Below are 15,402 nucleotides of genomic sequence, written 5' to 3' on the forward strand. Positions count from 1 at the left end.
GGGGAGGGGGGGTGCTTGTACCCTGTTTCTCCCATGGGGTTGCTGGTAATGAGTATAAAAGCTATACCTAATGCATGTATCCTACCTGTAGGCCTACATGTACATATAGCAATGTAACATAGATATGGACAATAGTTGTTTACGTGAATATACAGTTGTTTACAAAGTACATGTACCAGTCACTGCCTATTTTGAAATGCTGCAGGGAAAATGATTGACCTATTTACTTGATCTGAAATGACACATTGATGTCGGCTTGCAAGCTTCACAGAAGCCCATCAATGTGTGTGTATTTCATGGACATAAAGAACCAGGGAACGTTGCAGAAAGAATGCAGTTGACCACAACTCAAACCCAGCTTTATTTTCAGTCTATAAAAATGAAGATATGGTTCTTTGCATTTGATGATATGCTTTCTGCTTGGATTCATAGAAATGGTAGATAAAACTTTAATGTTATTTTTTTTAATGAAATGGCAGATATGATCTTTTCCTTTTTCATGTCGATTTTTAGTTATTACTTTTGTTGATAGATATTATGACTTATTCTAAAATTGAAAAGCAGAAACAAAAGTATAAAGTGTTTTACGTAAAATGTACACATGTTATTATCATAATTATTAATGTGACATCTGTCCTCCCTGATTTGCAATCTGCATGCAAAAGTAATTCAGATTTCTCGAAGACATTAGAGAATATATTGACACTGGGTTATAAATTTCTCATCTTTATTTCATTTTTAAAGATTTTTTTAAATTCAAGTAAGAATGATACAGCATAATCATTTTTTTGAAAATTTCATCTTTTTATTTTTGCCTGAAAAGGTTAAGCCACCATTACTGTGGTAACTCTTCAAATCAGCCACTCGGGCCTTGGTCTAATCAGACAGTGAAAAATTCCAGGAAATCATATCAATTCACACTTTATAAATGGACTTTGGAGATGGAACCGTGGCTGCTTGTTTACACTCAAAAGTCCAAAATTTGATAATATGAAATTATTCACTTTTTATCACGGTTGTGACGATATCGCTTTAATAGTGTCAACCCATTGACGTCATTACATATTCTTGTAATATGCTTTTGTGTAATTTGTAGATATTATTGAAGGATCTTTGATCTTATTTTAGAATTCTTTGAATGGGCAATTTATTAGAATTCTAAGAACTGACAGTGCATAATATAGACCTGCAGTTTATTATGGTTTTGATATTAGAATTTATCATTATCACGCATAAGACCTATTTAAGGTGTGTTTGTAAATTATACATTCATAAAATATTGTCTTAATAGCAATTCTTAAGTGCATATTTTTTCATTCTCTCAAAAGGTTTATTACAATTTAGTTAATTTAAGTTTTCAGCAAACATTCTCAAAACTTCAATGATTGTTACAACTGATATCCAATATAAAATGACTCTCCTAGGGATGTAATTGAATGAAAAATCCTGCCCTAACGGTTAACTGCAACCAGTAGGTGGTTTCAGACCGCCTCGAAGTTCGCCAGTTCCAGGTATTCTCTGATCGGGAAATTTACCCCGATCAGAAAATACCAGGTATTTTGGTAATGTGAAAGCAAACTACGCGTAGTCTCCCCGAAAGAAAATACCCGCTAAATAGTAGGTACTTGGCGAAATTACGAGAACTTTCGTGGGGATTTTTCCAAGGTCGCAGGTATTTAGGCGATGTGAAAGCAAATTACGGGAACTTTTATCCCAGCGTGTTGTTGGGCGCGGCGGCGTGGGTGGCTGCTGGGCAAGTGATTTTGAATCTCCCGCCTTGCCTGCTTATCAGACCACACTGCGCATGCTCATAACTTCGGGAACTTATCCCGAAGGATGTGTTTCGGGGCGGTGTGAATGCAGGAATAATTAACGGGTATTTTTTAGCCTTAAAAAGTTCTCGTAATTTAACGGGGATTCTTGTGATCGAGGCGGTTTGAAACCGCCTAGTGCCTCCTCTCAAAATGTGGTCAGGGAAAGAGGATTAGCACATTTAATTAATAGGCCAGATAAAGCAATCAGTGATAGAGATATACTGTGACCATATGTTCTCATATCATCTGTCTGGGTAGTGACCCATTCTCACCTAGAAAAAATGATGTTCAATGAAATTTCAATTTCAATTCTCATGTAAATATGTTTTGTTCATTTTACTGAAAAATGTGCATAACAAATATGTTTTCCCACCAAATTGTAACCCATTTTTAAAACTACCTACCAGGTAGTTCTGATTTTAGTATGGAAGGGGGGGGGGGCAGGGATGGATGTACATTCATGTCCCATTTCTTTGCTAAAATCTTATGAAACAAAACTTTTGTTTCAGTCTTTGTACATGTACATGTACATGTACACGTATGTCAATTGGATTTTCAGACAGTTAAAGTTTACAATGTTTCAAGTTTAAACTTTGATACACAACTCATAGAACAAATGTGTTAGACAGTGGGGAACTATTTTTATTGTCTGAATGGGGGAGAATAATCAGATTTGAATCAGGAAGTCTGTATTACAGGATTTTATGGATAGCATGATGCCCTATTGGACTCTATTGTGTGAAAGTAATGTAATTCATTTCACAATTATTTGTATCTGATGCCAAATTTGACGATCCCCCTTCCCTCGTTTTGTGTAGAACACAGTTTTGTGTGAAAAGACATTCTTTTTGTGAAAGACTGTTTTCAAAATGCAGCCTATTTTCCCACTCCCCTCTCTTTCTCTCTTTACCTCTACCGATCCCTCTGCTTCTTTACTTGTCACATGCATGTACTTTTTAGATAGGAGCCAAGTTTTTCAAACATGCCCTTTTTTGGGGGGGGGGGTGCAGTATCAAATCATCACATTGGCAAATGCTCCGTGTTATTATGATGATGGCATGTCTGTGCAATGGATCTTAAAGGATATTTCTGTATGGATTATCATACACTGTAATGTGCCAATGAAATGTTAGTTCTCTTGATTCAGAATTAATGTGTTATGTACAATGAAAAATCTCTTGCCAGATCAGTCACATTTCTTTTATGAAGCCAATCTTTTTTCTTGTTGAAACCTTATTTTATTGAACCTTGAAATGATAAACATTAGCACTCATTGAGCCATGGTGCAATGTCAATTGTTGATAGTGCTTCTAGGGAGTTTTTCATCAAGCATCTTGTCAGTGATATTCACTTACGAGTTTGCTCTTAACCAATCAGTTGCAAGGATTTCAATAGCTTATAATAGTTGTTAGTGAAACTTTGTTTCATGAAATACTCCCCTGGTACATCTACATGTATTACAGATATATAATGAGAGAACATTCAGAAGTCTGTCGACCATGAAATGAGCAAATAACATTCTTCAGTTTGCACTCATACATTGTATGAATTTGAAAGACTTCAGTGTTGCAAATGCTTTCGTTGTGGTTTCACATGTAAATGAGTTCAGCAAATTTGTTGAAACTTCTTTGATACTGTAACAGGTAGTAATGAATAAGAGTAAATAAATAGTTGGAAGTGTATCTGGTACATTGATTTAAGATAAAGGCTGAGAGAAAATATAGAATTCTGTCCTTCATAACATTCATCATTTACTGTCATGTGCTATTCATCAACCTTTCAGACTATTTTCATGATTGTTGTGGTTTCACATGTAAATGAATCCAGCAATCTTATCTTGATAACATTTAATATTTAATAATAATGATGTGTTTATAAACCTTTGAATGTCCATTTGTTTTGAAAAGCAGTCCATACAAGTATATTTCATTATGGAAGTAACAGCAATTACCTCTTGTAAAATAAAACATGTAGAGATTGAAAAAATAAACTGTAGTGAGAGTTGTTTGAATGGCAGAGAGCTACATATATATCTACATGCAGATCCCCATAATACAATACCTTGTCACATAATTGCTCTATTCATCACCAACCAAAACCCAACCAGTGAAAAAAATAAAGGGGGCTAGGGTGATTTGCCTCTGAACTGTTCGAAACTGCCCTGGAAATCTCTATTTATTGCAGTGTTTATTTTAAAGCCAATATTGCAGATCTAGGCAGTACATGTAAGTTGTGAGAAGTAGCCCCTGAAAAAAAAAAAATCCTGAAACACAGTGATAATAGTAAACAGGCAAATTTATTATACTTTGATAGTAACTTTCTATCCCTTTTTTTTTTATTTTTGAAGGGGGTTGACATTAGCAGAATGTGCCCCTCCCCTGATCCATGTACTGGCACCTGAAGACTTGGTCCCTATGATATTTGCTATGCAATGTGTGTCTCACATACATTTGTAAACATATCCCTTTGTACAATCAAATATGATATGTAAGGTAGATTCGCACCTATCTGAAAAGGAAAATTCCCATTGGTTATTAAAACTTGTTTAGGCCTCAAAATTTTTTAGTGCATTTACACCATCCAATTCAGAAAAAGTTCTTGTAGTTTGCATATTGTATTCATTGTGCAGCAAGAATGTCCCATCCTGCTAGTACAAGAAACATTTATATTTTTCTGTTTACCTCACACCAATTGTTTTGTGTGAAATTCTCGCAATTTGCTTAAACATTGTAAATATTACCATTACCTGGGTGACTTCTTGCAAAATTTTGAATCAGTTTTGAAACTACATTGTATCAACAAACTTCTCTCCTTTTTTTTGGGGGGGGGGATATTACAAGTAATGTGCTTTGACACAGACAAAACTGCCTGTTTTTTTTGTCTGATCTAGTTAAATTTCAATCAGAAAATACCCCATATTTCCCTGATTTGGCTAGTGTGAAAGCATCAAAACAGAGTGTTTGTAAGAGCATTGATTTGGAAATGTTTTGATACATGCTTGAAATCAAGCACTGTGGGAATATGGCCGTGTTTATGCTTCCACTTTTCAGGCCAGAATCAGCGTTTCCAAACGTGATTAGTCCAAAACACGGTTGCGTCCATGCTTACTTTCATTTAAACGCTGTTTCAAAACGCCGATCGTAAACTCACAAAAAGGTGCATTTGTAAACGTCGTTTGACCAGAATCAGGCTTTCTGGGGAAGTACATGTATAAACAGAACCACGATCGTAAACGTGTTTAAATGACGTCATTTGGTACATGCTTCCGGTGAGATGAAAATCCGCGGGCAAATAGTCGCATTGCTCCATATTATCTCCACGTAATAACAACAATCGGAAAAAAAAACTTTCGAAAAAAGGCGCGCCCAATTTGACCTCGCTTTACGATGCGAAGCCAGCTGGAGATCATGATTTGCTCTGAAAAGTTAAGCATAAAGAGCAATCCCAGAACCACGTTTACGATCGGCGTTTTGAATCAACGTTTGAAATCGCTGATTCTGTCCTCGCAATGGAAGCATAAACACACCCTAAGAGGGATATGTCATGCTTGAAAATAAAACCCCACACAACTTGCCTAGAGTAATTTGAATTGACTTTGTGTAGTGTGCATGTCAAATGATTCTCAGAAAGGGAGAAAAGAAAATATTTGTATTTTGTTCATTTTGTTTGATAGCAAAACACATTCTACACTATTTTTGTGTGTAAGTTATACAAAATCTTTATGGGATCTATTCCTTTTCAATTCCCCTCATACCATTACCAGACACGTATTCATTGGATTTCAAGATTGATTTTATAAAGTTAACTTTAAGAATTATCCTTGTAAAATCGTCAGATAGATTCCCATTATTATTCTTTGCTATTTTTCTTGTACTTTGATAATCAATATTGGATATAATAACATTTAAAATGAATAGGATTATTTTTAACAATTGGATAGAGGCTAACTTTTATGGGCTTTGATTTTTGCAATTTTTCAATATATTACCATATTTTCTTCTTTATTCATATTTTTCAGAAACATGCCAAAGCTAAAGAACTATACGAGCAAGTCTTCTACTCATTAGACGTCATCGAAAAGGATTACTTTGGCCTAAGGTACATGGACACACAACAAGTTCAGGTATGTTGTATAAAATTTTTTTAGTCAAAGATGAAGTTCAGTTCTTGTCATTACCAGTATAGTGGTTGGTTGGGATATTTTTTCTTTCTTTAATATTGTGTTATTGTAACAAGAAATTTGTTAAAGAATTATGATATATTTTCATCGAAATTCTCTTGTAAACTTTCTACATTGTGCTGAGCTGAATAAATAATGGTAAGAATAAAATGAAGATATGGCAAAAAATGGATTGAGACTTTGTGATATACTTTAGAACTGTCAAGTCAAGGTTTAGATGCAGTTGTCAAGACCTGTTAAAAAATGAACATGATCTCATTTGCAATGCCCTTGCCTGTAACCTAATAGGTAGATCAGCTGACATTATTCTCACCTTTCAAGGTCGAAGGTCAAGTCAAGGTCAAGTCTCAGAGGGTAACAGGAAGCTGTCAAGTTCAGTTGTAGAGAACTGTGGTCGGCATGCATCATGGGATATGTTCTTCTGGTCGGCCTGTCATTTGATAATTCTTTCTTCTTTTTTTTGCATTGTTTTATAGCACTGGTTGGACCCAACTAAGACAATAAAGAAACAAGTCAAAAGTGAGTGTTACGTGTAATTTACAAGTTATTAATGTCCATTTGTTTTTAACTTCACAATTTTAATAAGAACTGAGCTGGATGAGCAAGGGTAGATGTAAAATAAGATGAGACAATTAATACCCAAGAAGCAATAATTTGATAGCAATCAAAATTGAATTTAAATGTTAAAACCTCTGTTTCATATGTTTAACTTTCATTTTATCATATTCTATCATCAATCATTGTTTATGTCCTTTTAGATATGAATTGTGATTTGAAATTAATTTGTTGGTTTGCTGATTTTATATAGATTACTAAATAGCAGCTAAATTGTGTTTGAAAATGAATATGTTTGATGTTTTCTTTATAAGTTGGTTGACTGCAAACTTTGTTTTCTTGTTTCTTTTTTTTTTACCATGTCAAAATGACAAAACTACAATATTTTTGGTTTTCTTTGTGCTTTGTGCAGTTGGGCCACCCTACACAATCAGATTCCAAGTTAAATTTTACTCTTCGGAACCAAACAACCTCCGCGAGGAATTCACAAGGTAAGTTTATTATTCTCATCTCGCTCCAAAGAAATTAATCAAGAATTTACTTTATTACATACAAAATGAACAATTTTGTCCTAGATATTGTTTTCAAACCTTGCTGCGCCCTAATTTATTAATACTTATGTATCTATTCATCTCGTCATATAACTTACAAATTGTATTTTTAAAACATTCTAGCATAGTTTTGTCTGCAGCTAATCACAAATGTCAGTTTGTATTTTTTGTCTCCCCTCAATGCATCGCAAATACCAGCTTTTATTTTTGATTTCCCACACTGCATCATGAATATCAGGAGAAATATACTGCTTCAAGAATGTGCAACAGAATATGTGCCTATGGTATAATGTTCAATTAATTTATGATTCTTTGAGCAGACTTTGAACAGACTTTATGACGCACTCCTGTGCTACAATCAGGAGCATATATGGAAAAATATTGGGGGAAAAAAACACATGAATCGAAACCGAATGTCACTGCTCTTGTATTTCCATCTGAAATATATTGGTTCTACTGTGGCCTATATCACATGGGTCAAAGGTCATTAGCTACAAAGGCAGGTTGTTTTTAACAGAACATTATTTATGATCAGTGTCTCAGAACTTTTTTTTTATCCAACCCACACATTGCCAGACACAGAAACATAACATATGTTTCATTGCATTTTGTTTTCAACAAAAAAAGTATTCTCAAAATTAACTGGAGCACATTACGAAGGTGTAAATGTTTGTAGAAATCATTCAAGCACCTCTCTCAATAGTTATGATAACAAATATTTTGTCACATTTAAAAGAAAATCCCTCTGGTTTCACATAGAAATCCCCAAAACAAATCTAGGGACAGTGATTTTCCGTTTTACTTGTAAATAAAACGGAAATTCTGTTTGGTTCTTGCACTTTTCATGTAAAAATTCATGGAATTCAAGATATAATTTTTCCTTCGTACATGCCTGTTTTTATTTTTTTTTTCATTCTAGGTACTTATTCTTCTTACAATTGAAAGAGGACATTAGAACAGGGAGGCTTGAAGTTCCATATGAGACTGCTGTAGAGCTATGCGCTCTTGCTTTGCAATGTAAGTGCCGTCTTTAATGTTCTGTTTGCAATGTCTTAAATCTTCAATTTGATTCTGTATTAAATAAACTTTACCTATTATATCAGGTCACCTTCATGGCGTTATATTATTATGTGGAGCGTTGTGGCCCAGTGGATTAGTCTTCGGACTTTGAAACAGAGGGTCGTGGGTTCAAATCCCAGCCATGGCCTAATTTCCTTCAGCAAGAAATTTATCCACATTGTGCTGCACTCGACCCAGGTGATGTGAATGGGTACCCGGTAGGATTTATTCCTTGAATGCTTTAGCGCCTATAATTATGGCCGCTCAGCTACAGCCGGAGTAATAGTAATATACTAAAGATATTTCAGCGCCTTGAGCACATAATCAATGTGGATTTGGCGCTTTAGAAATACTCTTTATTATTATTATTATTGGAAAGTGATTGAAACTAATTTCCTCCCTCCCCACAAACCAGAAAACAAAGTTTATTGCTATTTTGCTCAAGTTATATAAAAGAAGTGGGCCCGTCTTACAAAGAGCTATGATTGATTGAATCAACCGTAACTATGGAAATCCATCAGTGTCATAATTTTTTATACAGGAAATTTGCAAAATGTCCTTTGTAAACAAAGGAGAACACACCAAATTATCAAGAAATCAATGAATTTATGGATATATATTTATATGTATAGACATTTTTTTAGCAGACATGCATTTTATATGTTGACGTTACTGGCTGTCCATAGTTGCGATTGATCGGATCATCGCAACTCTTTGTAAGACGGGGCCCAGATTATACATGAATCAGTATTGCACCCAGCAGAGCATGAATCAAAACGGAAAATATATCAATATTACTATTTAGGCAAAGATTTCATTTATTTGGATAAGAAAGAGGTGTTGCACACACATATGTTTTCATATTTTTTTACATAGACGTACTTAAAAGGTCAAGTCCACCTCAGAAACATGTTGATTTGAATCAATAGAGAAAAATCAGACAAGTACAATGCTGAAAATTTCATCAAAATAAGATGTAAAATAAGAAAGTTATGAAATTTCAAAGTTTCGCTTATTTTCAACAAAATAGTTATATGAACGAGCCAGTTACATCCAAATGAGAGAGTTGATGACATCACTCACTCACTATTTCTTTTGTATTTTATTATATAGAATATGAAATATTCTAATTTTCTCATCATTGTCCTGTGAAACAAAGTTTTATTTTGCCCTGAACATGTGGAGTTCCATTAGTTTAGCATTTTGTACTTCAGGCAAGGAGGTCCTAATCGTCAAATTCGTAAAAATTGAAATATTGTATAATTCAAACAATAAAAAACAAAAGAAATAGTGAGTGAGTGACATCATCGACTCTCTCATTTGGATGTAACTGGCTCGTTCATATAACTATTTTGTTGAAAATAAGCGAAACTTTAAAATGCCATAACTTTCTTATTTTACATCCGATTTTGATGAAATTTTCAGTGTTGTGCTTGTTGAAATTTTCTCTTTTTATTAAAATCAAGTTTTTGTTGGGGTGGACTTGTCCTTTAAACATGATGTATTAGCTGTTGATTCACAATATCTTTATCTGAATTTAATGAACATGTATGCTATTGATAACTTTACATTTTCAGAGAAATTTGAAATGAGAATGTCTCATGTTTATCCAGGTTCCGCTCAAAATAGACGGACTGAATGACATCATAGTCACTGTCATATGTACCCGTATGACCTTGTCCCAATTGAAGTAGCTACATGGTATTATTCTCTTTGAAGTATTGATTGGTTTCCTTGTGAGGGATTGGTAGGAGTCTACAGTCCCATGCATGGTCTAATATAGGATCAATGTATGAGCCTTGTCATGATGAATCATTTAAAACATCTCTAGAACAGTAGCAAATATCCACCAATTATTCCTGATTTAGGAATGATCTCTTAATATAGCACTCAAACTGCTTGTATTGATATGGATATGATTCTTATATTTCTATTCCTTTCTACATTTTAATATTTTTGTGTGTATGTATACGTACACAAAATGTAATATGGTTCTTAATTTTGGATAGAGAGATGGCGAGCCAGTGTCTTTGGGCAAGGCCTTATTTTGCATTTGACGATCTCTACCAAGGTGTAGAGAAGCTGACATTTGCTTGGGATCCTGGAATTGTATTATAATTGCAAGGCTCATACTAGAAGGATGTGGTAATATAAATTGTATATTGATCATGGGAATGATGGTGGTGAAGATGATGATGATGAAGATGATTATGGTGATGGTGATGATGGTATGATGATGATAATAATGATGATGGTGGTGATGATGATGATGATGATGATGGTGATGGTGTTGGTGATGATAATGATGATGATGATGAAGATGATCATGATCATGATGATGGCGATTTATAATGATTATAATGGTGATGATTATAAAGATCGTACGAGTTGTGATTTTTATTCATTTATTCTTGTATGTATAATGCTTATTTACAATTAGAATTCCCATTATGATGATCATCATAATAATTTTATCATCCTATCAGCCGAATTAGGAGATTACGAGGAGGAGGAGCATGGTCCAGAGCTGGTCTCAGAATTCCATTTTGTACCCAATCAGACAGAAGAGATGGAACTGGACATCGCAGAACATTTCAAACAATTGAAGTAAGTTCTATTCTATCTTCTCCTAAGGCCTTTATGTTTGTTACAGAGGTTAAAGATAAATGCCAGTTGTGGTGATGATTTCAAAATGAGTTCGTACAGAATCCAATGAAATGACCACCAAAGTGTCTGTTTGTATAAATAAACAATATGTGTCAAAGGATTCTGGAAGAAATTGTGTAATTGCTGAGAAAGTAGCAAAAAGCACAAGATTCGGGTCTAGCGTCGGGCCTGCGTTCAAAGCAATAATAATACACTGTCCCATGTGTGCTTATCTGCGTTGGTGATCTTCAGTGTGAACATTTTTCAGCGTAGATTTCAAGATTTCACATAGTTCAGTTTATGTATTACTGTACCAGATCTAGATCCTCGATGATATATAGTAACAATTAAGCCTGGTTTTACTGACTTTCTCGTGAAATCAGTGTTTACTGCAACTACTTTCATTTATCTACCATTTGGTCTGCACCAATTTTGGCTTCTTTGTATTTGGTTTCATCCCACATGGACTAATCCTATGAAACATGGTCTATTTATCATTTAGCCCATTTACCATTATGTCTGATTTTCAGTTAGGGTATACCCATTTAGTCTCATATCCACTTGGTCTAATATCACTTAGTCCACATCTATGTAATTAGATTAACTGTATATGAACAACAGTTTCATATCATGATAATAAGTAGAGGAAGTGGAAATTTGACCATCTAAATGACAAATATACCAAGTGAGTATTAGGCTATAAAGTGATGTTTTGACCAAATATTTATTAGACCACATTGATATTAAAACCAAGTGGGTTTAGCTAGCCGTGATCATGTTTGACAATCTGAGAATTAGACCATTTGCTAGTAGACCAAATGGGTTTAGCCGTGATGGTGTTTTGTAAGGAAAAAAAATGAAATAAACTGTAGCATCATATGACATAACTGGGTCAAGTAGCGCAACAGACCAGTGAGAGCTATAACAAATTTAATGTGAACATCTAATAATATCTTTTATAGGAAATTGGAACATATTAAGGAATTGGCATTGAATAGAGTAGGTTAAGTTTATTAGAAGCAAATTGGGTAGATTGAAAGAAGTTTGCCACAGGACAAGAAATATGATCCTGACAATGGATGGTGTCCTTGAAATATAACTGGTTGGACAAAAAAGAAAAAAAAGGGGGTTCACAAGACTTGTTTAAAAATACACTGATTGCATTTGTGTGATGCAATGATAATGCATAAGGGCTGGTTCAAAGTTTTAATCCCTTTCTTAAAACATAAAACAAATACAATAAAAAGTCATTTTATCAAATGACACACACTTCCTAAAGCATTAGGAAACTCACAGGGTTTGTTACCAGAAATAAATATTTGGTATCCTAAATCTGTTTAATTCCCGCTCAGATATCAAACAGAGACATAATTGTCTCGTCTATCACTGCACGCTAAAAATAAGTTATTAACGATTATTTGTCTCTCTCTATGAAATATTGATGTGTGACTAAGGGAGGCTGTGCATGAAAATTAATCCCAATGAGCTTGTGTGAAGTGATTTTTTTAGCAGATTAGACTCAATGCCAGGCTTCAAAATTTTATATTTTATTGTCTCCAGTTTTCACCACTTCAATTAATTTTCTTGGTAATTTGTGCCAGCTAATTATACCTGCTGCATAAATCATCCAATCTCCCATCTGTTCCTCTAATTAATTTATTTTAGCTCACTTTCTTGGACTCTCTTTGCAAAAGCTATATTTTTTTCTGGTTTAAATAGGCTATTTGCTGGATTGAAATCGGCTTTGATGTGGATTTGAGGCTGGCCTCTGAAAGAGGCTGTACATCTTGGACCTTGACCTTAGCCTAAGTCACTTGTATGAAGTCTCTAGGGTATCCATTTGTCCTTGACATTAGAAGGGATGGACTTGGGCACCTCTTGGTAGCCTATATGGATATTTAGTATAGCCGCTTTTTGTCTGATCTAGGCCCTGGTTACACAAAACTTTGCAATCAATTGTAGATTGGCAGTGAAAAGTCAGGATGTGCAAATGACTGACCAGTTACCAATGAGCATTCGTTTTCCAATTCGGTGGATTCACGATATGGTGAGCCATCTTCTGGGGCCCGTTGCAGAGAGAGTTGCAATCAATCGCAACTCTAAAAATCATGCGCAACTTGATTTTCAACCAATCAACAGCGCGCATTTGGGACTTGCGATTGATTTTTTGACTTGCGTTTAAACGCAACTCTTTCTGCAACGGTCGCAGCGAACAGGCAAAATTTCTAACTTTAGGGATGACATCGCGCACAAGTGGTGCACAGTGCAGTGCTAGTGTACTGTAATGTGACTGTGATGCTAATGAATATGGCAAGAATTCACTAAAAACAGTCTAAATTTCGCAAAGAAATATGCATGTACATTTCCCTCCCACCTCCTGGACACTAGTATACAGTATATCCCGTTGAGCTGTGTCGGCCATCGCTGAATAATCGCTTGCATGCATGCACTTTAGTACTAGCTCGCACTACAGATGTCAACTTTTCCCCGTAAGGCATTGCGAAATTCATCCTGTCCGCTGCAACCGACGTATGATGCACCGTATTGTGAATCCACCGAATTGTGATTGATGCCTCCCTTGTCTCGTGAGACCCTGTTCACTTGCTCTTAACGTCCTTTCTCTTTCTTACTTCACTTGTGTCTGCATCTTCTTACACATGAACTTATAATTCTTGAAATACCATTAGTATTCCTCTGACTTGTATGATATTATGATGGTGTTTAATGGCATTATTCAAGAGCAAAACCTTTGTATTTTATAACATGTGCGCCAATGTGCGCCAATACAATGGGAATTTAATTTGCTTCATTGACATGGAAACTTTATAAGAAGCTATTATTTTTTGCTCATATTTGGGCATTGCAAGTCGAGGCTTTATACTTGCCACTGTTACCTTTGTCATATGTGAGTACTGCTAATTAAAAAAAAATCACTTACATACATGTACATCTAGCAATAATAACTAGGACTACATGTATATATTTGCATTGATTGCACCAATATATGATTCCATCAAGGAAAAACAAATAAGAGAAAAACGGACCCCCTCAAATTTATATATATAAATATATGTTCTTCAAAAATGAAGTAAATCTTAGTTTATTCTATTGTGATTTTATTATGAATAAAACCTAACAACAAATAAAAATCTTCAGTACCCGGTACCATCTTTATGTTATGAGTGCAAACAGAAGTCAAGAATGAATAGATCCTAAATTTATAAGACAAAAGGGATGTATCAGAGAAAAGAAAAAGAAGAAGATAACATACCATAGATTCTATTACATTCTTGTGGCTGCTTGTTGTATGACTCTCAGCGGGATATGCCAGTGGGATAGCCTTGGCAGACACATGCCAAAAGCACTGACAATTTATCTTGGTATGAAAGTTATCCATGCATAATCACAATGAAAAATGTACATGTAGGCCTACATGTACATGTACATATGGAAGGCAGGGGGGGGGCAGGGGCTCAGACTATATTAGGGTAGGCCTGTGCACTTGGGGTCATACAGTTTGTCTTTAAAACCGCCCTTGGCATTTTTTTAATTGGTGAAATTTATATTGTATTTTAAGTTTTGTATTGGCCATCTTATGTATTTCTGAGATCAGGTTGATATTGAAAATGTCTTTTAATTTAGCAGATTTGCAGATAACCAACCCCTTTTACGCCGATGTCCCATATAAAAGTATTAAAGCTAAAATCAGTAGTACAATTAAGCATTACTGTATTAAAGTCTATAGGAAACCATGCAGTAAAACACTACAATTAGTTGTAAATATAAAGTATATGCCCCAGGTTATAACAAAAAACTTGTGTTAGAATAGACTGGACAAAACTGTTTGATAAACTCTAGAAGAAATCAGAAATTGGCCCAAATTGTCTTCTTTGGCAGAGTAGCGAGGGTATATTTGGAAGGCATGAGAAGTTGTCGTTATGTACTTTTACCAGCATTGCATCCAACACAGGTTTTTTTGGGGGATAATGTTTTCCTGTACGATTGAACTCATTTAGAGCTTTTCAATCCAGGATGAAAAGCCGCAGACAATGGCTTTTATGACCTAGCCTCCAGTCTGTTTTGAGTTCTAGCCTTACTTCCAAGCTTATGGATGATTTATAAATATATCAAGAATAATTTTGTGGCATTGGCCTATTTTGAATACTAGAAGTTGAATGCAGTAAAAATTCCTTGTTATAATTATTGATTTACATATCATTTATCATAATAAATGGATGTTAGGGTGAAATCTGACAGGGTGCTACATAACTTTTTAGAAGTGCTTGCCCGGTTAGGCAAGTAAATTTTCAAATAGTTGGAATATACTTGCCCAGAAATCAATTTCACTTGCCCGAAAAAATCCTTGAAAAAAAAGTTTTGCGGTTTTATAAACCACTGACCCTTTTCTCTCTTTTGACATGAATTGATCTACCTTGTTATTGCATTTCTTTTTCCAAAGTGATTTTATCTTGCCTGCCATGACCAAAATTAGGGTCAATATCATATTATATTGACCTGAATTTTGTTCATTCTACTGTGAGAATTTTCCTTTCTACTGTGCTAATTTCGCTTGTCCAATTCGGGCAAGAAGTTTTTG

General features: G+C 34.8%; 1 protein-coding gene across 8 annotated transcripts in view; it reads left to right on the top strand.

The window, feature by feature from the left end:
- Nucleotides 1-15,402, top strand: part of LOC121426310 (band 4.1-like protein 5) — a 68,970-nt gene that overhangs the window by 15,717 nt on the left and 37,851 nt on the right. For all 8 annotated transcript variants that reach the window (XM_041622559.1, XM_041622553.1, XM_041622555.1 and 5 more), the window contains exons 2-6: nucleotides 5,833-5,937; nucleotides 6,471-6,513; nucleotides 6,962-7,040; nucleotides 8,020-8,117; nucleotides 10,646-10,766. In XM_041622559.1, coding sequence (XP_041478493.1) covers nucleotides 5,833-5,937; nucleotides 6,471-6,513; nucleotides 6,962-7,040; nucleotides 8,020-8,117; nucleotides 10,646-10,766 — 446 coding nt within the window. The remainder of the gene's footprint in view (nucleotides 1-5,832; nucleotides 5,938-6,470; nucleotides 6,514-6,961; nucleotides 7,041-8,019; nucleotides 8,118-10,645; nucleotides 10,767-15,402) is intronic.

Source organism: Lytechinus variegatus, chromosome 13, assembly GCF_018143015.1.
Source record: "Lytechinus variegatus isolate NC3 chromosome 13, Lvar_3.0, whole genome shotgun sequence".
Lineage (NCBI taxonomy): Eukaryota > Metazoa > Echinodermata > Echinoidea > Temnopleuroida > Toxopneustidae > Lytechinus > Lytechinus variegatus.